General features: G+C 49.9%; 1 protein-coding gene across 1 annotated transcript; it reads left to right on the top strand.

Annotated features, from left to right (window-relative positions):
• Positions 1-752: 752 nt before the first annotated feature.
• On the top strand, positions 753-24298 carry Tex33 (testis expressed 33). Its single transcript, XM_052748265.1, has 6 exons — positions 753-884; positions 8098-8158; positions 12770-13155; positions 15111-15255; positions 23393-23503; positions 23688-24298. The coding sequence occupies exons 2-6, from the start codon at positions 8137-8139 to the stop codon at positions 23777-23779; spliced, it is 756 nt and encodes a 251-aa protein (XP_052604225.1). The 5' UTR covers positions 753-884; positions 8098-8136; the 3' UTR covers positions 23780-24298.
• The last annotated feature ends 62 nt before the right edge of the window (positions 24299-24360 follow it).

Raw genomic sequence — 24360 nt, 5'->3', positions numbered from 1 at the left:
CACCTCCACCTTGCGCCTGCTGGGAGGCAGAGCTAGTGTCCACACCCATGGTTCTGCATCCGCATCACTATGTAGAAGTCACAACTTTGTTGAGCTCATCGGCAGCTAACCCTGTAGTTCCAGGCAGAGAGGACCCTCATGGTCAAACCCATGCTTTAATTTTATTCCCTGATTCCCGACATCCAGCTCGGGTACTAAGAGTTCCTTACTTTGAACCACATTTGTGCTCTCAATACCTCTCATGTCCTCTCTCTTCTAAATCAGTGAGCTTCTATGCATACTTCAAGATCCAGCTCAAATGGTCCTTTGTGCATGCATGCGTGTATGTATGTGTGTGTGTGTGTGTGTGTGTGTGTGTGTGTGTGTGTGTGTGTCCCTAGACAGACTTGGTCATATCATCTACCATTCCCTTGCTCTTATGAGAGCATCCTTTGTGCTTGGTCTGAGCCCTGTGAACCTGGCCTTGGTGGCTGCTCAATGGGCATTTCTGAGAAGATGTGTCGGGAAGTAACACATGAAAACTCTCCTGTCCTCTCCGTCTTGATCCCTCACTGTGGTAGGATGAGCCTACCAGCCTCTGAGGTAATAAAGGCCAGTGTACAGTGTCACCATGGCAACTCCAATGATCTGCTTGGAAGTCTGCTCCTTAGTAACCCGCCGGTCCTCTAGGGTATCAGTGTTACTCTGTCTGACCCTCCAGAGTGGTTCACCTGGGGAGGTGAGGCGGAGGTACCTGTGAGGTGGTTGGGGCCTCCATCGCCCCCTGGAGTTTTCATTTTCCTTTTCCCCATGCAGAGTTGCTTGTGAGTACCAGGTGCCCAGGCTGCAGCTGCACGCATCTTCCCAGCCTCCTTGGCCAGTGCCTCCAGGACCTTCCTCTTCAGGTCAGTGACTGGCTGTGAACCCACCTTCTGTGTCAGCCAGCGAAGGCTGCCCTGACTGGCTGTACCTCTAGGCTAAGGGGTAGCCATGGGGGCATGTCAGGTTGTGATCGGGGATGGGAGACCAGCTATGACCAGGAAGCTAATCTGAAAGCACGGATTTGAGCTTCGTTGACTTCAAGATGGATCACAGGGCCTATCACACGCTAGACACTCACTTTCCTATTTAGTCCCACCTCAATCCTGCTTCCTCTCCGACCCCCATCTTCTCCTTCATGACAGAGGGTAAGCTCATAGAGACTTTGTGGGTCCTTCTGAAGACACACTAATATGCTGGCTATGGGAATGTGTCTTAGTCAATGTTCTATTGCTGTGGAGAGACACCATGACCACGGCAACTCTTGTAAAGGAAAGCATTGGCCTTTAGTCCGTTGTCGTCATGATGGGAAGCATGGTGGCATTCAGACAGACGTGTGCTGGAGAGTAGCTGAGAGTTCTACACCCAGATCCACAGGCAGGAGAGAGAGAGAGAGAGAGAGAGAGAGAGAGAGAGAGAGAGAGAGAGAGAGAGAGAGAGAGAGAGATTGGGCCTGGCTTGGGCTTCTGAAATCCCTAAGCCCACCCCAGTGACACACTTCCTCCAACAAGGCCACACCTCCTAAGCCCTGTCAAGTAGTACCACTCCCTGATGACCAAGCATTCAAATACATGAGTCTTTGGGGGCCATTCCTATTGAAACTACCACATTCCACTCCCTGGACCCCAAAGTCTTGTAGCCGCAGCATAATGCAAAAGATGCATTCAGTCCAACTACAAAAGTCCCCATAGTCTATCATAGTCTCAACGCAGTTTAAAAGTCCAATGTTCAAAGTCTCTTTGGAGACTCATGGCAATCTCTTAACTGTAACTCCTGTAAAAATCAAAATTAAAAAAAAAAAAACAGATCATGTACTTTGAACACACAATGGCACAGGATATAAACTATCCTTCCAGAAGGGAAGGAAGGAAGCATAGTGAGGAAATACTGGACCAAAGCAAGAACAGAAACTAGCTGGGCAAACTCCAAACTCTGTATCTCCATGTCTGATGTCAAAGTGTTGTTCCTATCTCCAACTCTGTTCAGCTTTGTGGACTGCAACACACTTCTCTCTCTTGGGCTGGTACCACTCCCTGTTAGCAGCTCTCCTCGGCAGGTATCCCATGACTCTGGCATCTCCAACATCTGTGCGTCTCCAAGGCAATCCTGGCTCCACCCTCACCACTTCATGCAGTGGCCTCTCTGGGCCTCCATGCAGGGACATCCCTGACACACGTCTGGCTTCAGTGGCTTTTCTTAGCCATGGAGGGACATCCCATTTCTTCCATCCTTGACTCTAAAGCCAGAACCACGTGGCCAAAGCTGCCAAGTTCTGCTGCTTGCTGGGACTGGATCATGGCCCGCTCGTTAATCACATTCACGTCACCTTTCTGTTTTCAAAGATTTCCTTCACTTGTCTAGGCTTGGCTGGCCTGGAACTCACTCTGTAGACCAGGCTGGCCTCAAAACTCAGAGATCCACCTGCCTCTGCTCCCCAAGTGCTGGGATTTAAAGTGTGTGCCACCATGCCCACTCCTAAACTTATTTTCACAAGTTGGAAGCTTAGTTGGACAGGGTCTTGCCCGGAGGTCCCCACTCCCTTTATTCCACTTAGCATCAGGCTTTTCTTTAATCTGTTTATCTCCTTGATCACAGGATTTAGCGCCATTCCACTTCTTGGTGCCCTCTTTCCCCTCAATCTATACATTTTGTATTTTTCCTTGCTCAGCTTACTCCTTTTCACTGTAGCTCTACCTAAGACTGGCCACTAATAACCATGAAACACAGTCAAAACTAGACTGTTTTGAAATCTCTGCCAACACCAATAATCCAAAACTCTTCAATTTAGCCTCAGGCAGACTTTTCAGACAAGGGCAATAAGCAGCCACATTCTTTGCCAAAATATCCCAAGAACGATCTCTAGGCCGTGTGCTAATATTCTTTTTCTCTGAAACCTCTTGAGCTGTCATAATCTACATTGTTCTTACTCAGCGACACTGTCTTCCATGCTCCTCCTAGTATGGTTCATTAAGCCCTACTTAAAGCATTCCACTGCTTTTCTAATCCGAAGTCCCAAAGTCCACATTTTGTCAACAAAGCAGCAGGGTTAGGCATGATATGGCAGTACCTGGTCCCCGGTACCAACTTCTTAGTGTTTTATTGCTGTGAAGAGACACCATGACCATGGCAATTCTTATAAAGAAAAACATTTAACTGGGGACCGGCTTATTGTTTAGAGGTTTAGTCCACTGCCATCGTGACAGGAAGCATGGCAGCATGCAGGTAGACATGGTGCTAGAGAGTAGCTGAGAGTTCTACATCTGGAGCTGAGAGCAGCAGGGAGAGAGAGAGAGGGAGAGAGAGGGAGAGAGAGAGAGAGAGAGAGAGAGAGAGAGAGAGAGAGAGAGAGAGAGAGAGAGAGATTGGGTCTGTCTTGGGTTTCTGAAACCCCAAAGTCCACCCCAGTGACACACTTCCTCCAGCAAGGCCATACCTATTCCAACAAGGCCACACCTCCTAATTCCTGTCAAGTAGGGCCACTCCCTAATGAGGAAGCGTTCAAATATATGAATCTACAGGGGTCATTCCTATTCAAACCATCACAGAGCGCTAATATGAGTTGTAGCAGTCAGCTCTTGCTGGGGTGTAACAAACCACCCCAGCACTTAGCATCTTTTTTTTTTTTTTTTTTTTTTTTTTTTTTTTTTTTTTTTTTTTTTTGGTTTTTCGAGACAGGGTTTCTCTGTGTAGCTTTGCGCCTCTCCTGGAACTCACTTGGTAGCCCAGGCTGGCCTCGAACTCACAGAGATTCGCCGGCCTCTGCCTCCCGAGTGCTGGGATTAAAGGCGTGCGCCACCACCGCCCGGCGGCACTTAGCATCTTAGAATGCTGGTGTTTCTGGTCTCACAGTGGGTTGGGAGTATTGGCACAGTAGTGGTGGGTCCTGTCTCGGCGTCTCTCCCAGGCTGCGGTTATGGACTGAAACTTTGATCTCAAGGATCCTTTCCCAAGGCCTCTTACATAGAAGAATGAGCTCCTTGTAAACTGTTGGGCAGAGGCTTCTCTACACGATGCCTTTCTATGTGGTCACTGGCCTCTATCAGAGTCAGGGAGGCAAGAAGAGCTTGAGAGAGCATGTGAACAAAGACAGAAGCCAGTCCTTCACAACATGGAGGTGACATTCCTCAGTTCCCACCGCAGTCTGCTGATTTGAACAGACCACTAGGTCCTGCCTGCTTCAAGGGGAGTGAACGACCCCTCAAAGCAGATTCCCTGGGAGCCTTTGGGCCTGTCTACAGCAACATGTGTCCCTCTCACATGGATCACACACACACATGCCTTGAGATCTCTGTCAGCTCACCTGATGAGGGGTGATGACAGAGAACTGGAGAATGGGCGCATTGGTTCCAGGCGTGGGTGGGGCTCCGGTGCAGGTCTTCACAGAGTCTACCACCAGTAATCTTCCTGAAGTCACCAGCTTCCAGGAAGTACCAGGCACAAGGGATTCTACAGGTGCTTCTGTTCAGAAATGAGGACAGAGGAGACACACAATGTCATGGGGCCCCAGTGACGCTGAGTCCCATAGACAAACATCAGATGGTCCTTGAACCGGCTTCAAAGCAGGGAATGATTCTCCCCCGCTCACAGCCCTGCACTGTGAACTCACTTCCAGGCTAAGTGCTGCCTTAAACCTTTGCTCCATGGTGTCTGCTCATTCCACACAGTCTGCATCCCTTCCGCTCCTGGCTGGCAGGGCTTTGCTGACAGTTTGGTAACACACTGTACAGCCCGTGAGTCACACTGGACAGACGCTCTCTCTTGTTTATCCGAGGAAGCTCCAGGAAGAGCATCTGTGAGGTGTGCCCTTCATCCGTGTCCAGTGGTTCTCAGCCTTCCTAATGCTGTGACCCTTTACTACAGTTCCCCATGCTATGGTGACCCTCAAACATAAAACTATTTTTGTTGCTACTTCATAACTGTGATTTTGCTACTGTTATGAATCATAATGTAAATAGCTGATATGCAGGACAGTCTTAGGCGACCCCTGTGAAAGGGTCATTTGGCCCTCAAGTTGAGAAACACTGCCTTAAAGAGTCCTTTGTCAGCTGAAAAATGTTCTTATCTCCTTATCTTCACACAATGTTAACAGGTTGTACATTCCATTGTTGGCCTTCTCCCGAAAGCACTTTGAGCCTTTTCTTGTGTGTGTGTGTGTGTGTGTGTGTGTGTGTGTGTGTGTGTGTGTGTGTGTGTGTGTATCTATGTATCTATGTGTGGAAGACAGAGGTCAGCCTCCAGGAGCCTTACCTCAGGTGCTGCCCATTTTTCCCCCTGGCTGGTAGCTCACCATGGAGACTGGGCTAACTGGCCAGGGAGCCCCAAGACTCTTCCTATCTCCACCTCCCCAACTCTGGGATTACAATCATGTGCCACCACACCTGGCATTTTACGTAGGCGCTGGGTATGAACTCAGGCCCTCATGCTTATAGCAAGCATGTTATCAACTATACCATCTCCCTAGTCCCCAGAACCATTTCTTAGTTGAACATTTTTTGGCATGTGTAAAGAATAAGTATATTTTTCTTTAAAAGAAATGGAGAAAGAGGGGCTGGAGAGATGGCTCAGAGGTTAAGAGCCGCTCGTTTGAGAGCGGCTGTTCTTCCAGAGGTCCTGAGTTCAATTCCCAGCAACCACATGGTGGCTTACAACCATCTGTAACAAGATCTGGTGCCCTCTTCTGGCCTGCAGTCATACATGCTGTATATATAATAAATAAATAAATAAATCTTTAAAAAAAAAAAAAAAGAAATGGAGAAAGAATGTGGGCTTATTGAGTGACCTGAAAGAAGCCAGACATGAAATGTCTTAAGAAGCATCTTCCAGGGCTTCAGGGAAGAGGAAGTTGTTGGTATGTGGTCCAGTTACTGTCTGCATTCAGAACGCTTTGCCTAGGAGCCCCAGCCATGCACCAGAAGAAGGGGGCTGTTCCTCACAGATGACATCCTCTTGGCTGAGGGCAGGGTATTCCAGTCAGCAAGCTTTCTGACCAGAGCATAGACATGAAAAGTGAGAGGAGAAGACACAGCATGGTCAGCACAGGACCGCTGATGGCCACAGCCTGCTGCACCGTGGGTCGGGTCCTATGGATGTAAAGTGTCACGTGGACCGCATTTTCAGGGTCGGCTGGAGGAGGGTCCAAGTTCTTCCAGGGACAGGGCTCACTTGGTTCTTTGAGGACACTGGGACCTGGGGTCTGTGCTCCTCAGGAACTGCTGGCCAGAGGCTGCCTCAGTCCCTCCACATGGCTTCTGCATGGGTCGGCTTTACGAATGGCAGGTCAGAGCAAGCCAGCTGGAGAGAGCCAGGGAGAGTACCAGTAAGGCAACTGTCATGGACCTAATCCTGGAAGTGTCAGGATTAGAAAGAAACACCACTTTCATCACATGATTTCTATCAAGAAACAAGTCACTGGGTCCAGTCCATACTCGAGGACTGACCAGCCTGTGAGCCCTAGGGATAGGGTTCATCATATCAGAAAATACACAATTACAAATGATAATTTTTGTTTTGTGGTGCTGAGGACTGACCCAGGGTCTCATGCATTCTAGGCAAGTGTTCTCCAACCGAGCCTTGGCCCCATGTAATTTAGTCAAAATTAGTAAGGAGTTTTGACTAATAACTTTGCAAGGGGATAAAATTGGTCTGGTTCCTACCTGATTTGAGGTTATCAGCCAATCAGTTTGCTGGGTGATCTTAGACCAGTTACACACACACACACACACACACACACAGAGACAGAGACAAAGACAGAGACAGAGACAGACAGTCTCTCTCTCTCTCTCTCTCTCTCTCTCTCTCTCTCTCTCTCTCTCTCTCTCAGCCTCAGCCTTCAGAGACCCCTTTGATGGTTAGTTTTGTCAACTTGACGCATCTAGAATCACCTGGGAAGAGAATCTCACTGAGAGGCTCTTTAGCTCAGGCTGGCCTTTGGGCATGTCTGTGGGAGATGGTCTTGATTATGTTCATTGACGTGGGAGGGCCCAGCCCACTGTGGGCGGTACCATTTCCCTGGGCTTGGGTTCTGGACCACATGACAGTGGATAAAGTGAGCCAGCCGAGCAGTAAGCACACGGCATTCACCTCTCTCTGCTCTTGACCGTGGGCGGGATGTGAGTGGCTGTTTTCAGCCCCTGCTGCTGTGATTCTTTCCTGCGAGGATGGACTGCAGCACGGAATTGTGGACTAAAAGAAACACTCTTTCCCTCAGTGCCTTTGTCAGGGTGTTTCGTCACAGCAACAGAAATTAAACTTAGGTCACTCTTCGGCTCTCCCTTGCTGCTTCTGTTCTGCTCTTCCCTTGTCTGGAAGATGCCATCAGGCCAGACTTCTCTGTCCCCTCGTTACTCCCTTCGTAGAAACTTGGGGAAAGCTCCCTATGTGCTCAAAGGAAGGGAATAGAAATAAGGAAACGGTCCCTTAGGAGAAAAGGACACAGGTGCAAAAGACGCAGAGCTGATACTCTTGGGTCCTGGGTCCCTTTCCAGGATCTCCTAGTGAACGTCCCTCTCCTTTGGTGAACAACCCATGGGTAAAATGGGCTTGGGGTCAGGCTCTATCAGACACTCATGAGTCCCCTGGGTTTCATGCTCCCCTCACCTCCAGATGCCATGTTTTAAGCTGTCTTATGCAGAGGCCATGTGGAAGAAACAGGCAGCTCAGGCGCCCAGACCCTTCATCCACGCATCTGTGAAGGACTGTGTGGCAGCGCTTATGTAGAAGCGGGTGCCTCTTGTGACGACGAATGACAATGGAAGTTGAGGCAGTGGTCCCACAGCCAGGGCCTCCTGGAGCTGGTGGAAGAGAGGAGGAAGAGATGGGAGGAGATTAGGAAAGAGTAAGAGAATCCCAGTTACATGGCTCTGTGAGAAGGGCCACGGACGCCCAGGTGGTGGCCCTGGATAACCAGAAGCATTGGTGATTGGCAGGAGGTTAAGGGACCTGGGGTGTGCTGGATGCTGAAACAGCAGTGGCAGCTGCAGTATAGCTGGATCTCTGGGGTCTCCCCAGTCAGTTCCCAGCTGTCATCCTTTATGGAAACTGTCACCTGAAACCACTCAGTGTGTGTTGCTTTGTCTGCAGGGCCAAGCTCAGAAACTGCGGGTCTCAGAGCCAGAATCCATGGAGCTGGGCCACCGACCAGGTAGGATAGGAACACTGCCTGCAGAGCCAGGCTTCGGTGTGTGTGTGGGGGGGCAGTGGAGGTGAGGGACTCCCTCATCTCCCTTGATCTTGCTGAGGCCTCCAGATGGAATGGCCTAACTGACCCAGGATACTCTAAGCACAGAAGAAACTGGAAGAGCTTCTGAGCCTCCAGCTGCCAGGCTTGGAAGTCTGACGGTGTGTGGTTCAGGTCTCCAGCTTCTCTGGGTTAAGATGGGGTTGTTGGAGAGCTTGACAGTTACTTCTATGCACCCAAAGTACAGAGCTGTGAGAATACGGGCAGGGATGACGTATGGGCTGGGGTTGGTGGCAGAGAGGGTGTGCATCTATGCTCTGGGTACTGGGGACAAAGATGCCCGCTTCAAAGGGGAAAGGAGTCTTATGTAGGTGTTACAGAGCCAGATCAGCTCTGGGAAGGCTCCCCCAAGTGTAGTGGACCAGCCGCCACTTTTATAACCCAGGGTACTCTTGAGTAGGGAGAAGTGAGAAATATTAGCTAGAAAGAGATACCTAGATGATGAGAGAAACACAGGATAGCCTCGGGAGGGCCTGGGTCCGAATCTACCAGCCCTGAACTTTATTCCAAAGGGCTTTTTATAACAATGCCAAGGGGAAGAGCAAAGACCTCCCCCTTGCTCAATACAGCCAAGTGTAGACCCTTCCAAACACCTGATACTCAGGCCCGTGGTCCAATCATCCTCTTTATGCAGACCTGCTGGGCAAAGCCACCAGGAAACCTAGGTGGGCTCCAACACCCAACATAGCCAGGGATGGCAAGTGCGTGGGGGAAAGTACATCAGGAGCATCATCTGCCTCCAGCTTCCCAGTGACCCCAGTCACTCCAGTAGCTATTTTAAATCCTTGGGTTCTGGGCCTTTCCTGGGGCATTCTGACTCAGGAATCTGTATTCTTAGTGAGTGTGGGGGGCATTTTGATAAAAAGACCAGAGTTAGAAAATTCTGTTCACGGTCCTTCGGTGCTCATGGTAGTAAACAAAGCAGGGCTTATTTACTTATTCTGTCCATCTGACTGATAAATGATCAGAAGTGCAATGAGAAGGCCAGATGCAGACATCTATTAATCCATCCATCTGTCCATCCATCCATCCATCCATCCATCCATCTATCCATCCCTCCATCCCATCTGTCTTAGTTAGGGTTTCTTATTGCTATAAAGAGATACCATGATCATGGCAATTTTTTAAAAATTTTATTTTATGTGCATTGGTGTGAGAATGTCAAATCCTCCTGGAACTGGAGTTATAGACAGTTGTGAGCTGCATGTGGGTGCTGGGAATTGAACCCAGGTCCTCTGGAAGAACAGCCAGTGCTCTTAACCACTGTGCTGTCTCTCCAGTCCCTAAAGATTTTTTTTTATGATTGAGTCCTATATCTGCATGTACACCTTTATGCCAGAAGATGGCATCAGATCCCTCTATAGATGGTTGTGTGCCACCATGTGATTGCTGGGAATTGAACTCAAGACTTCTGGAAGAGCAGCCAGTGCTCTTAACCACTGAGCCATCTCTCCAGCCCCACGACAACTCTAATAAAGGAAAACATTTAATTGGGGTGGCCTGCTTACAGTTTCAAAGGTTCAGACAATTATCATGGTGGGACATGGCAGTATGCAGGCAGACATAGTGCTGGAGAAGGAGCTGAGAGTTCTACATCTTGATCCTTAGGCAACAGGAAGTGAACTACAACACTGGGCATAGCTTGAGCATAGGAGACCTCAAAGCCCATCCCCACAGTGACACATTTCCTCCAACAAGGCCATACCAACTTCAACAAAAATACTACTCCTAATGATGCCACTCCCTATGAAGTTTATGGGGGTCAATTACATTCAAACTACCACACTATCCCATTCATCCAACCATCCTGTTCATTCATCCATCCATTCCATTCATCTCATCCCATCCATTCATCCATTCATCCATCCATCCCATCCTATCCATCCCTCCTATCCATCCCTCCTATCCATCCATCCATCCATCCATCCATCCATCCATCCATCCATCCATCTATCCATCTCATCCATCCATCCCTCCATTCACCCACCCTCCCATCTATCCATCCATCCATTCCATCCATCCATCCATCCATCCATCCATCCATCCATCCATCCAAGAACTCTGCTCTTGGAGCTCAGGAACTGGCTGGCTCTTTTGCCTCTTGTCACCCTAGAGCCTGGTCCACTGCCAGACACAGAATAGGAAAGCACACAGTGGACAAATGGGCCTCTGCTAAGTCCAAGAACACAGGACACACCCAGGCCTGAAGTGCTACTAACCCTGAAGGGAGGCAGAAGACTAGGCTGTTATTGTTACTTCATAATGGCTCAGAAGAGGAGGCAACCAGGAGGGCAGGCTGGGGACTCGGATCCCTGAACCTTGGATCGGAAAGGGGTGTGGGTGGAGTTCAGCCCTGCACTGGCTTTGTCTTCCTGGGGGCAGGCGAAGCTTCAGCTGACCAGGCAGGTGCTGTGGATTCCACCTCGGACTCCTGCTCTTGCGGCCTGAGTTGTCCCCAAAGGCCCCACTGGCTGGCTGCCGGCCGCTTTGGGCAGAACCCAGAAGTGGGGAGGGAGGGCCATCTGGCTCCAGGAGACAGTTTCTCCCTTTGCCTTTTGTGGGTGATAAAGGGGTGGGGACAAAGATTGGAGTCAGATAGGCAGGAGGAAGTGGGGAGAAAGGGGGAGAGAGCCTAGTTTTCTCTGTGCCCTCTCCCTGGGGGAGAAGAGGGGTTCTCAAAGGGGCAAGAAAGTCACAACAGTGAAGCCCGATGTTTGTACCAGCCTGTCCTGAAAACCTGACTGGTGGCCGCCAAACAGCAGGGCAGCAGCCAGGGTCTGTGAAGTAGAAAGGACCGTTCCCTCCCTCTCTACGGTGTGGACTGGGTCTCTGAGGGGCAGGGATGTTTTTTAAACAGCAAGTTTGAATGCAGCATGAAGTTGGATTTCATTTCTACACAAAAGCAAAACAAACTGTCTCTTGTAGGCTGGAAGACTCTTCTGGAATACTTAGGGGGAAGCTCACCAAGCATTTCCAGCTGGCTCTTGGGGCTGAGGATCGGGCAGGCTATGATGGGCATGAGGACTCCTGCACAGTGGGTGTACGAAAGACACTCCACTATGTCAGTTAGATAACGCACTCCTGGTTAGCCCCATTCGGGGCTGTCAACTGTCACACAGCCTGTAGTCAGAACGAGAGGAGAAAGGTGTCTTTGCTTGGATGAGGTGTTGGTGTTTCTCACGGTCAGACCCTACAGCCAGCCGCTTGTATTCTCCCTTACTAAAGGACTCAAATGTTCTGGGCACCTTGGGTTAATGTGGAAGGCCTGAGCCTGGCCCCCTACGTGGACTTCACCTGTGAGACCATCTCCCCTTATCTAGGAGGAGAAAGGAGGTGTCGTGGAACTCATAGTGAGGTGGAAAGGAAACACCCAGGGCTGTGAGGATGGACTGTGGGCATCGTCAGATGTTGAGCAGAGAAATGGCCCAACCAGCATGGGGCCAGTGACAGGAGGTGTGTGTGCACACGCAAGCGTGTGTGTGTGTGTGTGTGTGTGTGTGTGTGTACTTGAAGGAAGGGTCTGATTTGACTTTGAAGAAAGGATGGTGGTTGGTGGAAAGATGACTCAACCGTTAAGAGCCATAGTGACATAGTCGCTCATCCAGAAGACCCAGGTTCTAGTCCCAGTACCCACGTGGCAGCTCACAACTGTCTGTGACTCCAGTACTTGGGAATCCAACACTCTCTTCTGGCCTCTGTGGGCACTGTATGCATGTGGTGCATAAACATACATGTACACACAGGCAGAACACCCATATGCATAAAAATAAAAATAAAGGTTAAAAAAAATTAAAAAGAAAAAAAAGGACTGCCCCAACACGTAGTGGAGCAGCCTGGCTGAGGCTGAGAGATGGAGTGTCTCAGGGTGTGCAGGGAGGGAGGCAACTGTCCTTTTTCTGAGCCAGGGAGGAGAGAAGGGGCGGTCCACGGGATGAGGTTAGCAGTCCTGTTCATAGAAGGAGTTTTGGAGTAATGCAAGTGGGAATGAGAGAGGGAGCCATTCGTGCCCCTGAGATCCTGGAGGCGGCTGGGATGGACGGCAGAAGAGGTGGGGGATGGGGAGCAAGGACCAGGGCTCTGACCTGAAATCTGGCCAAGAGTCACCTCTGCCACCCCCTTGCCTATTGGAGTCCTAAGGGTTTGTTGGGGTTCAAAGTGAGGAAGGGAACTTACCAAAGCGAGCCAGGGGACACCAAGGCCAGATCTCATGCTTAAGGCCATGCTGTTAGGTCTAATTAAGGCTGGACAGGCCTGAGTCACAGCCGCTGGGGTCATAGCCTTGTGGAGACAACCCTGCTCTATGGAGGTCATCTCACTGACTTCCCTCTGCCTCCCTTTTCTCTCTTCTCACCTTGCCTTGGCATCCTGTGATTTCTTTGCTCCATGCCCTTGTCTGTCTCTGGCTCTCTGGCTTTTGTCTACTTACCCTCCCACTGATCCCCCTTTCTTGCTTCTGCTTCTCACACCCGTCTTGTGCCTTCCTGTCTCTCTCCACCCCCCTTTCCCCCTGCTCAGGTACGACCACTTTGACAAGGACCCACCCAAACAACAAGGAGGGCCGGCAGGACATGGACTCCTCAAGAGCGGCCCATGGCAACTTGGACAGCTCCAAACTCAAGCACCATCCAGGGCTCTCCCAGAGCCCTCGAGGCAGCCCCCTGAGCCAGGGCCACTTGGAGATGCCACCTCCGCCCCCAACTCCTGCCAGCAGGACTTCTCTGGCCACGGGCTCACAGCCTGAGGACCTGAAGAAGGGCTCATCTAGATCCAGCTTGAGAGAAGCCAGGGAGAGCTCAGAGCAGAGGACAGTGCCTCTGAGCCAGAAGGACAGTGTCATTCCTGAAAACATCCGCCACAAGTTTGGGAGCAAGGTGGTGGACCGTCTGATCTCCGAGGAACAGGTGACAAAGCGGAGATGCGGGAGACTAAGGGTGGGAGAGGGTTGTCTGGGAGACTTAATGAGGGTTCAACACCCACTCCTGGAAATGGTCCCCATACTGTTAGCAGCGTTTACTGAGACCTGCTGCGCATTAGGCTCTGTGTGTTCTCGCGACCCTTTGTGTGTGATGACTATGAGGAAAGAGGTATTACCACCATTTCACATGAAGTCCAAGGCAAGAGGGGCTAAGCAAGTTAGCCACATCTACCCAGCCGTGTGAGATGAGGATCTAGAGTGGGTTCTAGAGCCCTGGCTGCTACTGACTTTTCAACTACAAGTCTGTTGCTTGCATTAGACATTTTTGATCTGGACACATCTCCTAAGGGGGCCAGCATCTGTGGATAGACTGCACTTACTGGGTATCAGAGACCCAGATTTGGATCTGTTTCCACAGTGGGGCTATTTCCAAAGGCCAGGTGATTCTTGTTAAATTGCTTTCTGTTTCTGTCCTTCGGTCTCTAGATCTGCAAAATGAAGCACCCAAGTTGTTCAGGCTGATAAATCCATGACATGCATGCCACAAGTCTATCCCTATTCATGGCAGACATGATAAATCAATCCTGGCACTCTTTCCTACCTGCTATATTACTCTAGACAGCCATTAACTATCAACTGGCAGTTGAGACTAGATTCACCTGACAGTTTTAGTCAAAGGATAAGCTCCCTTCCTACTCTGGTATTCTGAGACATATATTAAGGCCACTGTTTTAATCCTTGTAGCAACTGCAGTCTGTGGTCAGGAGGGCAGTGGTTATTGCTTCCTTTTTTTTTTTTTTTTTTTTTTTGTTTTTGTTTTTGTTTTTGTTTTTCGAGACAGGGTTTCTCTGAGTAGCTTTGCGCCTTTCCTGGAACTCACTTGGTAGCCCAGGCTGGCCTCGAACTCACAGAGATCCGCCTGGCTCTGCCTCCCGAGTGCTGGGATTAAAGGCGTGCGCCACCACCGCCCGGCTATTGCTTCCTTTTAAACAGAGGGTAACTGGGACCAGGAGAGGTGTTGTGTTGTGTGGCCTCTACAAGGCCCGTAGATCAACGCAAAAAATGACTGAGGGTCAGGGCCTTCCGGGCTTGCCTTCACATTCAAGGTACAACAACCCCACCCATCAGACACTCTCAGGGGTGGGTCACATTCTCAAGTGTCTCTCCCTACTTGGAGGGACTTGTTCCATTGGAGATGGGTGTGGTCACTCCTGCAGCTCTTGGCTGTGGGAAGACCCCACCTCTGTTTGGCCACCATTGGCCTCTGCATCGCAGTTTCCAGGCACCAGTCCCTGGTGCCGCCAACATGGGAAGTGTCTGAGCTGAAAGCTACTTTCAGGCTCTCCAGTTTACCCCCCACCCCGCCCTGTTTTACAAGCAGGGAAACTGAGGCTCCAATACCTGCCAAAGTCAACAGCTGCTTTGTCAGAATTGGGGCTCATATTCAGGTTTCCTGACTTACAGGCCCAGACTTGTCCCTCTGGGCCTCAGTTCCCTTCTTGATGTGAGGAAGAAGTTGGCCGCAGTGTAAACTGAGAAGTTTGGCTTGTGGGATGCCTTGGTAGTAAGCCGCAAGTTGGGGACCTGGGGGGTTCCCCAGCTGTGTGAACTGGGGGAGTCTGACCTCTCCAAGTCCTGTTTCCTCATTTCTAAAATGGTGGAGACAGGCTCACCCTATGAAGACCCTCTTCCTGATGGTGTATACAGTAAGAGCTCAATCTGTGTAGATTCATCGCCCTGATGTTGTGCACATTAAGAGCTCAACACGTGCAGAATCATTGCTGTCACTTAAGACTTAGCTTGCTGGGAGGAGGAAATGAACCGGGAGGTGCACAGCTTGCCCTGGGGGATTCAGTCTGCAGAGGGGAAGGCGGGGTAGGAGGGAGAGGACATACCCTTACCTGCTCATCACTTGTCTCTTGTACTTGCCTCCTCTGTCAGGCTCGAAGGGCCATTGGTGAAATCTTTGAGGGCCAGAAGAGGTCAAGCTCGTGGCCCAGCAGGACCCAGAGCCCTGTACAAGTCTCCTCCATCTTCGCAGACTACTATGACCTGGGCTACCACATGCGGTCCAACTTGTTCCAAGGTCAGATTAAAAGGCGAGGGTGGGGGTGGGGGGGGCTGTGAGCATGTGTGGTCCAGAGAACACTGGAGACAGAAGGCCTTTGGGGTGTCCACCCTACCTGGACCTTAAGGCCCAAATGCATAACCCCACGGACACTCACTTCACAAGCACCCAAGGCATCCTTCATGCTGTCATGTCCTATGAGAATGCCAGGACCAGCTAGTTCCTGGCAGGTGTGCCCTCACTGTGCAGGTGATGCAGGCCCTCTCGGCACTCAGGCCCCCACACTGGACACCTCTGCTTCCCTAGCCTACCAGGGGGAGGCCTGGGTACCCCTGACCTGACACCTTTGGTGACAGTGACAGTATCAGCTTTCTTGGGTTCAAAGGTCAGCTTGGCCACTCCCCAGCTAGGGACGACTATGAACAAGGAGCCCTCACCTCTCTGCGTCCTAGCCTCCTCCTTGTGCAACCGGGCTGATAAAGACAGTGTGTGGCCCTTATTGCCCTGGACAGGATTCCAGGAGGGGAGTCAGGGTGACAGGCCATTCATTTATTTTTTTTCTGGAACCTGGTGGGTGGCATCACCTGGAGAAAAGGACAGGTGGGTTGGAGGGGTGCCATTTCTAGAAGGATAATTTGGCCTGTCCGATCCTGTTTAGCTCTGGGGTGCCACGAGCCTCACGTCACAGCTGGGCTTGCAGCCAAGTGCTGAAGACCTGTCATGTGGAGAGAAGTGGGGCTCACAGTGGCGGTCCCTAGGGGTAGCAGGATTCCCAGGAGCTTTCTCGATTGCTGAGATGGGGTACAGTGAGCACGCAGCAGCTCCTCTCTACACCCTTTCAGCTGGGCTCACTGTAGTGGGTCCTCCTCCTTCCATCTGTCTCCCGTGCTCCCAGGGTCTGGCAGGCCTCTTTTTCCTGGCGTGGGTCCCTGTCACCTAAGGAACCAGACACACTTTGGAAGCTTCTCTGGGTTTTTCTTTGAGCTTGAGGAAGAGGTGGTGCTGGAGGAGGGAGGCTAGATCAGATCAAATTGCCCTCTCTTTCGGAGCCTGGGATTCTACCTTCTCTCTTTGACATTGGTCACCAGAGACTTCTTACCTCCAACGTTATAAAATGTGTACACGAGTACGCAAGAACACTGTTCTTAAGAATCCATGTCCCCCTCACCCAGCCTAGGCAGAGGGAGTGTGCCAAGGGTGAGCAGGAACCAGCTTCTGCCAGCTCGAGAAGCTAGGCTCACAAGGGGCCATTGTTGGATTTTCCTGAAGTGACTGGCATATAAATGCTATCTTCAGACTAGGCGGGAGTCGTCTGTACTGGGAGATTGGCACCAGAATGAGGGCTTTGAACTGCAGTACTCTAAGCATGTGACCATCAGTGTTCAGTGTCCATGTCAAGGTCCCCCCCTACAGGGATTCACCTTGGCACTTGTGGATGGGAGTGGTGAGGTATGGCTGCATCAGGGCAGGGGAGAGAAGCCAGACAGTCTGAGTCATGGACCTTAGAAAGTCTTTTCCAAGGTGGTGTAAGAGACTAAGCGGGTATGGGAGACAGAGGGATGGGGCTTGCTCGACTTGGAGGAAGGATTGCTTCAGTGCCGTGTGGAGAAGGAGCTGTGGGACCCAATAGGGCAGACACAGGGACAGCAGAGAGGAAGGACTGTAAACATCCAGGACGGGGACCCATGATGGTGGCCTGGTATGTTTATTAGCCTTCTGTTATTGTAACAGGAACGCCCAAGATAATCAACTTATTAAAAAGTTAACTAGGTGTGGCACATGTCCATAATCCCGGCACTCAGTAGGCAGAGGCAGGGGGATTACTGTGAGTTTGAGGACAGCCTAGACTACCTGGTGAGTTCTAGGTTAGTCTTGGTGACAAGAATAGAACACTTTTTCAAACAAGCAAAAACGAATCAAAAACAAATTAAAACGAAAAACAGAGGAAAACTTTTTTGTGGCCTGTGCATAGCACCTAGGCTATGATCAGTGGCTTCTTGTCCTTTTGGGGCTGTGGGGAGGCACAACATCATGGCGGGGAGTGTGTGATGGAGCAAAGCCCTTCACCTCATGACTGAGCAGTGAAAAGAAAGATAAAGAAGGCAGGTCTCATTATCCCATCGAGGTTCCCCCTCACCACCCAGTGACCTGAAGTCTCCCAGTAGACCCTACCTTGGTTTCTGCCACTTCCCAAGAATGCAAACTGGGCATTAAGCATTGGAAACTGGCCTTTGGAAGACATTTCAGGTCCAGTTGTTGGGCTGGTGCACCGCACATCTGGATGGCACCGTGTGCCATGTGGTGGCAGCTCAGGAGGACTCAGGTCACACAGCCCCAGGCACAGGAGTCTGGGCATTTGCGTAAAGGTGGAGGAGCAGTGGATCAGACAGTGCATGCTAAGCAAAGGACTTGGGTGTGAGAATAAGATTAAGGTTTATTTCAAAGCAGTTGACTCCGTGGAGCAGCCTGAGGAATAGCTGCCTGGCTGTGGAGCTGGAGCCTTCCGGGAGGAGCGAAGCAGAGCTCAGGCTGCGCTGAGTCATGGACATAATCCTGTCTGCTTTCCCAGGCTTGCTTTAAGCCCTTAATCCACTTCAAGTCCACTTCTGTTGGCAGTGAGAAGGATTCCTTTCTAATTCCTTTGCGTGGAGTATTTATCTCTCCAAGAGTTTACATCTTCCCCCAGGGACCTGCAGGTGTCTGCCCTCAGGTTCCTACATGCAAGAGGCTCTGGTGTAGTTGACTTTTCTTTACTCTTTGGGGACCTGTCATCAGCTGCTAAATAAATTACACAGAGACTTATTCTTACTTGTGAATGCCTGGCCTTAGCTTGGCTTGTTTCTAGCCAGCTTTTCTTAAATTCTCCCATCTATCTTTTGCCTCTGGGCTTTTACTTTCCTTTATTCTACATACCTTTCTTTCCTTCTTACTCTGTGACTGACTGTGACTGGGTGGCTGGCCCCTGGCATCCTCTTCTCCTCCTTTTCTCAAGCCTCCCTCTTCTATTTATTCTTCCTGCCTGGCAGCCCCACCTATTTCTCTCTCCTGCCGAGTTATTGGCTGTTTATTAGACTGGTCAGGTGTTTTAGACAGGCACAGTAGCACAGCTTCACAGAGTTAGACAAATGCAACATGAAAGAATACAACACATCTTTGCATCATTAAACAAATATTCTACAGCATAAACAAATGCCACACACCTTCAACTAATATTCCACAATATTCTGGTTCTCCTCTCTATCCATCTGGCATTCCACTCTGGTCACCGAGATATTGCAAGGTGTCTGGGAACACACACCTTCTCACTCCCTACACCACCACCACTAAGGTCCTGGGTTTCTAGGTCTTTCTAGGATCACTGAGATAATTTCCATGAAAATCCTCTTTAGGTTTTTGATTAGGGCACACTGACTCAGTGAATCAGTTCAGGGGCAATTGTCAGTGTGGTACTAATTCATTTTCCAATTTATCAATGCACTATACAGCTCCTTCGATTTGAGTCTTCCTTCAGTATTTTGTAATTTGGGGTAAGAATATCTCATTTTGCCGCTTATTGCAAATGGATTTTTTTCTTTGTTTTTTGTTTTGAGAGAGGATCTCACTATGTAGCCTAGGCTGGCCCGGAACTCAAGATGACCCTCCTACCTCAGCTTCTCAAGTGCTTGGGGCATAAACCACTGTCCCTATTGTAGAAGATATTGTAGAAGGTATTGCCTGGGACTGGGGATATAGCCAAGCGGCAAAGCATTTGCTCAGCATGCCTGAGGCCTAGGTTCAGTCTCCAGGATTACTTTGCTCTGCAATGGTCTGTGTAACAGTCATTTTATCCATTTGCCTGTCTATCTATTTGTAGTGCTGGGGTTCAAACCCAGCTGGCAAATACTATCCCACTGAGCTATATTGCCGGCCCCATCATTTCTTTTGTATATTAACTGTACCTGGAAGCTCATGTATTAATTCCAATAATTATAGATCTTTTTGAATAATAATTATAGTCAGATGCCACACATATTCATAAATATGTCAATATATTTGTATCTATCTTTATCTATCATTTATATGTATATAAAATTTTGTTACTGGAGGTTGAGTAGTGGCTTCATGAACACTAGATAAGTACTCAATCTGAGCCTTCTCTTTCCTTGGAGACAAGGCCCTGCTAATTACTCAAACCGGCCTTGAGTCCACTCCAGCCCAGGTGTTGGTTACACTCTACTCTGGTTTCCTGGGGGGCTGGGATTACAGATCTGGGCCTAGCATTCTGGTAAGGGAATTTTGAAGGTGCTTTTTTTATTGGGTTTAGGAGGGCCCCTTTATTCCTAGTTTGTTTCCCCCCCTTAAATTCTGAACAGATGTTGAGTTCGTTAACGACCTGTGTGCTGCTGACTTTTAGATGAGCCCCCAGGCTCTTTTCTCGTTCGTTTATAAAGGTAGCAAATCACACGAACTGGTTTTTCTCAGGTTAATCCAGGCTTGCTTTCTTGCCAGCTCCTGGCGGGTGAGAGACACTGTCTCAAAATAATAAGATGGATGGTGATGGAGGAATGATGGCCAAGATGGAACTCTGGCCTCCAAGTATGTACAAACACATGTGCAACCTCACACACATGTGCATACACATGCAGCTGTACAGACACACACATACACGCACACAGACATCCCAGCTGAACTGAAATTGTGTAGCTACCACAGATGGAGGCTCCAGTGCTGTGAGATGTTCTGTATGGCAAATGTGTTGCTGATTAGTCAATAAATAAAACACTGATTGGCCATTGGCTAGGCAGGAAGTGTAGGTGGGACAAGGAGGAGAATAAAGCTGGGAAGTGGAAGGCTGAGTCAGAGAGACACTGCCAGCCGCCACGATGACAAACAGCATGTGAAGATGCCGGTAAGCCACGAGCCATGTGGCAAGGTATAGATTTATAGAAATGGATTAATTTAAGATATAAGAACAGTTAGCAAGAAGCTTGCCACGGCCATACAGTTTGTAACTAATATAAGTCTCTGTGTTTACTTGGTCGGGTCTGAGCGGCTGTGGGACTGGCAGGTGAGAGAGATTTGTCCTGACTGTGGGCCAGGCAGGAAAACTCAAGCTACACTCCAGAGCAAGGGAGAGTACCTGAGTCTGGGTCTGGCTCTGGCTTGGACTGGCAAGCGCTTCAGTCCCCAAGGACAGGATTCATGAGGAGGGAGGGAGATGGTCCCCTGAAACAGTACAATCACTGACTTTGCTGCTGTGGGCTGAAGTGTGGCAGGGGTTTGAAACTAAGTCCTGCTGTCGCCTCATGCCACACCCCTGCTGTCTGGTGTTTGGGGGTGTTCTTGGTGCTGCTCCTGTTGGTGCCTGCACATGCACAGAGCCTGGGGATAAGACTCATCAGGGTCTTGGGGTTGCACCCCTCTCTACTGCCTGTGGCTGGTTCACAGAGCATGGGTTCCCTGCACTGGAGACACAGCTGGCCCACATGTGCTCTGACTCATCAGCTCAGGCTGATGCCTGTTGTTCTATCATGGGGTCATCCTCCAGACTCTGAGGCGAGGCACAAGCTCCTGAAATAAGTTAAGCCCTAATCCCATCTAATTAGATTTATTCTGAGAGGTGAGAAGATGGCTTCATCTCTGCCTCGGGAATCTAAAAAGCCAAACCAATCCTTTTAGATGATGCCAGCCACCATACAACTGACCATTTTACAGCCTCACCTAGGGCCTGCTTGCAAGTTCTGTCCAGAGACTTCTGTGTGGTAGCTTCGATCCCTGATTGCCATCAGGACTGAGGGCTTCGACCAAACCTCTAACTCACTCTCTTACGTCAACTTTGCCACCTGTAAGCACCAAAACTTGCAAATGTGCTTTGCAGAGTGACTTCTAGCTTGGTGGCCTCATCCTCAGAGAATTCGGCCTGCAGGAACTTTGCAGCCCACGGATGTTGCTGGGGCCTGCTTCACAGAGCAGACCACCGCTGCTTTTGCAGACTTCCTCACGAGCTTGCGGATCTTCTTTTGGCTGGAGGCTCGGTGTTTGCCTAATAGGAGAGGCCTGTTGATGACTTCTGCACAAATCCTGTTGCTCTTTATTACTACTCTTTGCTTGATCTATTGATTAGTGAATGACAGACCTCTAAATCCTCCCTGATGGTAGCAGGCTCATCAATTTCTCTTTTGATCTTGCTGTGTCTCTTCAGATGCTTGCAATGAAGCAATTCTAGCATCATGGTGCTAGCTCAAAGGATTAGTTACTTATCTATATCTTAAAAAGCATTTTTAATGTGTATATGAAGGGGTGGGGGACACACACACACATATTATGGCATGCCTGTGGAGGTCAGAGGACAACTTGCAAGAGTTTGCTCGCTGCTTTCACCATATGAATCCCAGGGATTGAACTCAGGCCATGGACTTGGCGGCAAGCACCTTTACCTGCTGAGCTATAGATCCAGCCCCCAGTATTTTTATTTTTCCTACTGCTGTTGACTTACAGGCGATTTTGTCCGATATAGGTGCAGCCGGGCCAGCGTGTGCTCAGCTGATATTTGTCTGATATATCTTTTTCTAGCATTTCATATTTATCCTCTCCTTGGTGGGGGGTCTCTTTTTAATGTATGCTTTAAATAATATAGGTTTGGAAATTATTTACTCTGACAATCTGTTCTCTGTAACCAGTGAGTGAAGTCAGTTTTTATTTCTGTTGCTGGTGTATTTGGGTTGATCCATGCTTTCTTTGTGTTTTTGATTTGTGTTTTTCTCTAGCTTAAGATTTTTTTTTTTTCGGGAGCTTTCTTCTTCTTCTTCTTCTTCTTCTTCTTCTTCTTCTTCTTCTTCTCCTCCTCCTCCTCCTCCTCCTCCTCCTCCTCCTCCTCCTCCTCCTCCTTCTTCTTCGCGGGGGGGAGTACCCTTTTTCCACAGTTCCTCTTCATTTTCTAGTTATTTTTGACATTTTCAGGTGCATCGCAGACAAGTCCTCATGGGAAGGTGGGAGGTATCCTCAGCTGTCTCAGGACAATGTAAAGTCGAAAGGTTACGCTCCCCTGGCTGAGCCCTTTGACCTTGTAGCTGTGGGGTTTTGGCACACTCTGCCTCAGTCTGTGCTCCAGCAGGGCTGATTCCATGAGCAAGTTCCCGGGAAGCATCTAGAATTATCCTTAGCTCCTGGGAAATCTTCACATACAGCAAGGTGGGGATGTGGCTCCCTGTAGAACTCTGACCTAGTGTGGAAGGTGCTGTTCTTTTCTGTCACATTGATTGGACTGAGGTCAAGGAAGATTAGTAAACAGGCCTCTGGGTGTGTGTCTGGGAGGCAGTTTCCAGAGTTATCAACTGAGTGTGTGTCAGGGTGTGGAGGGAGGGTGGAGGGATGTGGGGGAGGGGTGGAGGAGTAGAGGAGTGTGGAGGTAGGGTGGAGGGATGTGTGGGCATGGGGTAAAGGTCTACTCTGGATGTGGGTGGTACCTTCCATGTTCCCTGGCTACCGTGGTGTGAGCTTGTCTCCTCCCACGCCCTTCTGGACACCTTGAACTGAAACCTCTGGAACCACGGGCCAAAAAAAACCCTTTTTGCTCTTTTCAGTTGTTTGACTCGGGCATTTTGTCACAGTGACACAGAAACTGGTGGACACAGTGACGGGTTCCAGAGATGTGAGCTCCTTGCTGTGACTAAACCTGAGCCTGGGATTCTGAAACTAGTTTGTGGGAGGGATTTGGAAAAGTTTGGAGTTTTGAACTAGAGGCATCCCAGAGAGCTACGAGCTCAACTAAAGGGTGATTCTCGGAGGAGCTGAGGGACCAGCACCACCAATGAAGGTGTGAACAGTGGACTGTTCTGGTGTGTTCAGGGTGGGAACAAGGATTCTCTGGGAACCGGGCTCAAGGCCATTCATGCTAGCGTCTGACGAAGAATGCGTCTACATTTTGTCCATGTCCCGAGACTTGGTGAGAAGTTGCGTTTAAAGATGGGCTTAATCTTCCCCAAGTTGAAAGAAGACCCTATCCCCTCATGTAGGTAAATAATCCAAAGCTCAGAGAGGTTAAACACAAGCCATGCTAGGCCCTCCCACTCCCTGTCTCTTCCATCCCTACCACCCACAGAAGAAACTGACCCTGTGATACAGCATAGGGTGCCATACCTTCAGTGACTTAGGGATTTCTCCATGGTGTCTACAGGCCCACCCCAGGAGACAAAGAGCCTCATGAAGGCTTCCTACACGCCAGAGGTGATTGAGAAATCAGTGAGGGATGTAGAACACTGGCATGGCAGGAAGACGGATGAGCTGGGTAAGTGGGAGCTGGGCTGAGGGGGCGGCCCTCTCCTCCATGGGCAGGGTAGGTGCCTGCAAGGTGCAGAGCAGGAGGTGGGTTCCTGGGGGTGGACTTGAAGAGGCATGGGTCACAGACACTGGGGGCTGGACCTCCTAGAAGCTACTGTCCACAATGATGGTTCCTCCTCCGCTCCTTGCAGGACGGTGGCACCGGAAAAATGCTATGAATATGAACTTGCAGAAAGCGCTGGAAGAGAAATATGGGGAAAGGAGCAAATCCAAGAGCAAGTAGTTGGAGGGACATTGGAAGGAAGCTCAAGGAGAGTGCTGCCAATAAAGAAAGGCCCGGGTCTGAGCCCTGCCTCCGTGTGCCGCTTCGCTCTGTGCCGGGATGGGAACCCATGTGTGGGGCTGAAGGAACAACTGGGGAAGACAGATGCTCTGAGCAGCTAGGATTCCTGGACCCCCTTTCCATGCCTTCCTCTATGACCTCAGGAAGAGTTGGGGGAGTTGAGCCAGTGTGCCCTGGGTCACAGGTCCTCTACTGGACACTGTCGGGTTGTCCCCTTCATGTGACCCCTAGCTGATTTCACCTGTTTCTAGATGTCTGTTCCTCTCACACGAACCCACAGACTTCAGAGGAATTGGCCACGTCATCCACCTCATCTAACCCAGGAGTAGATCTTATGATTCTCCCATATGCACAAAGTGATTGGTTCAGAAATGGGCACGTGGCTCAGTTTAGGCCAGTGACATGGGTGACAAAGTACAGGTGTGAGATGTTGCCTAGTAAACACTTTTCTGAGCTGGACATGCAGCCGAGCATTTGTTATTCCCAACACACTGAATGAAGAGTCAGGAAGCCATTGCAGA

Source organism: Peromyscus californicus, unplaced genomic scaffold (assembly GCF_007827085.1).
Source record: "Peromyscus californicus insignis strain IS unplaced genomic scaffold, ASM782708v3 Scaffold_20__1_contigs__length_68692818, whole genome shotgun sequence".
NCBI classification, from domain to species: Eukaryota; Metazoa; Chordata; class Mammalia; order Rodentia; family Cricetidae; genus Peromyscus; species Peromyscus californicus.
This window is presented reverse-complemented; position numbering and strand designations above follow the sequence as displayed.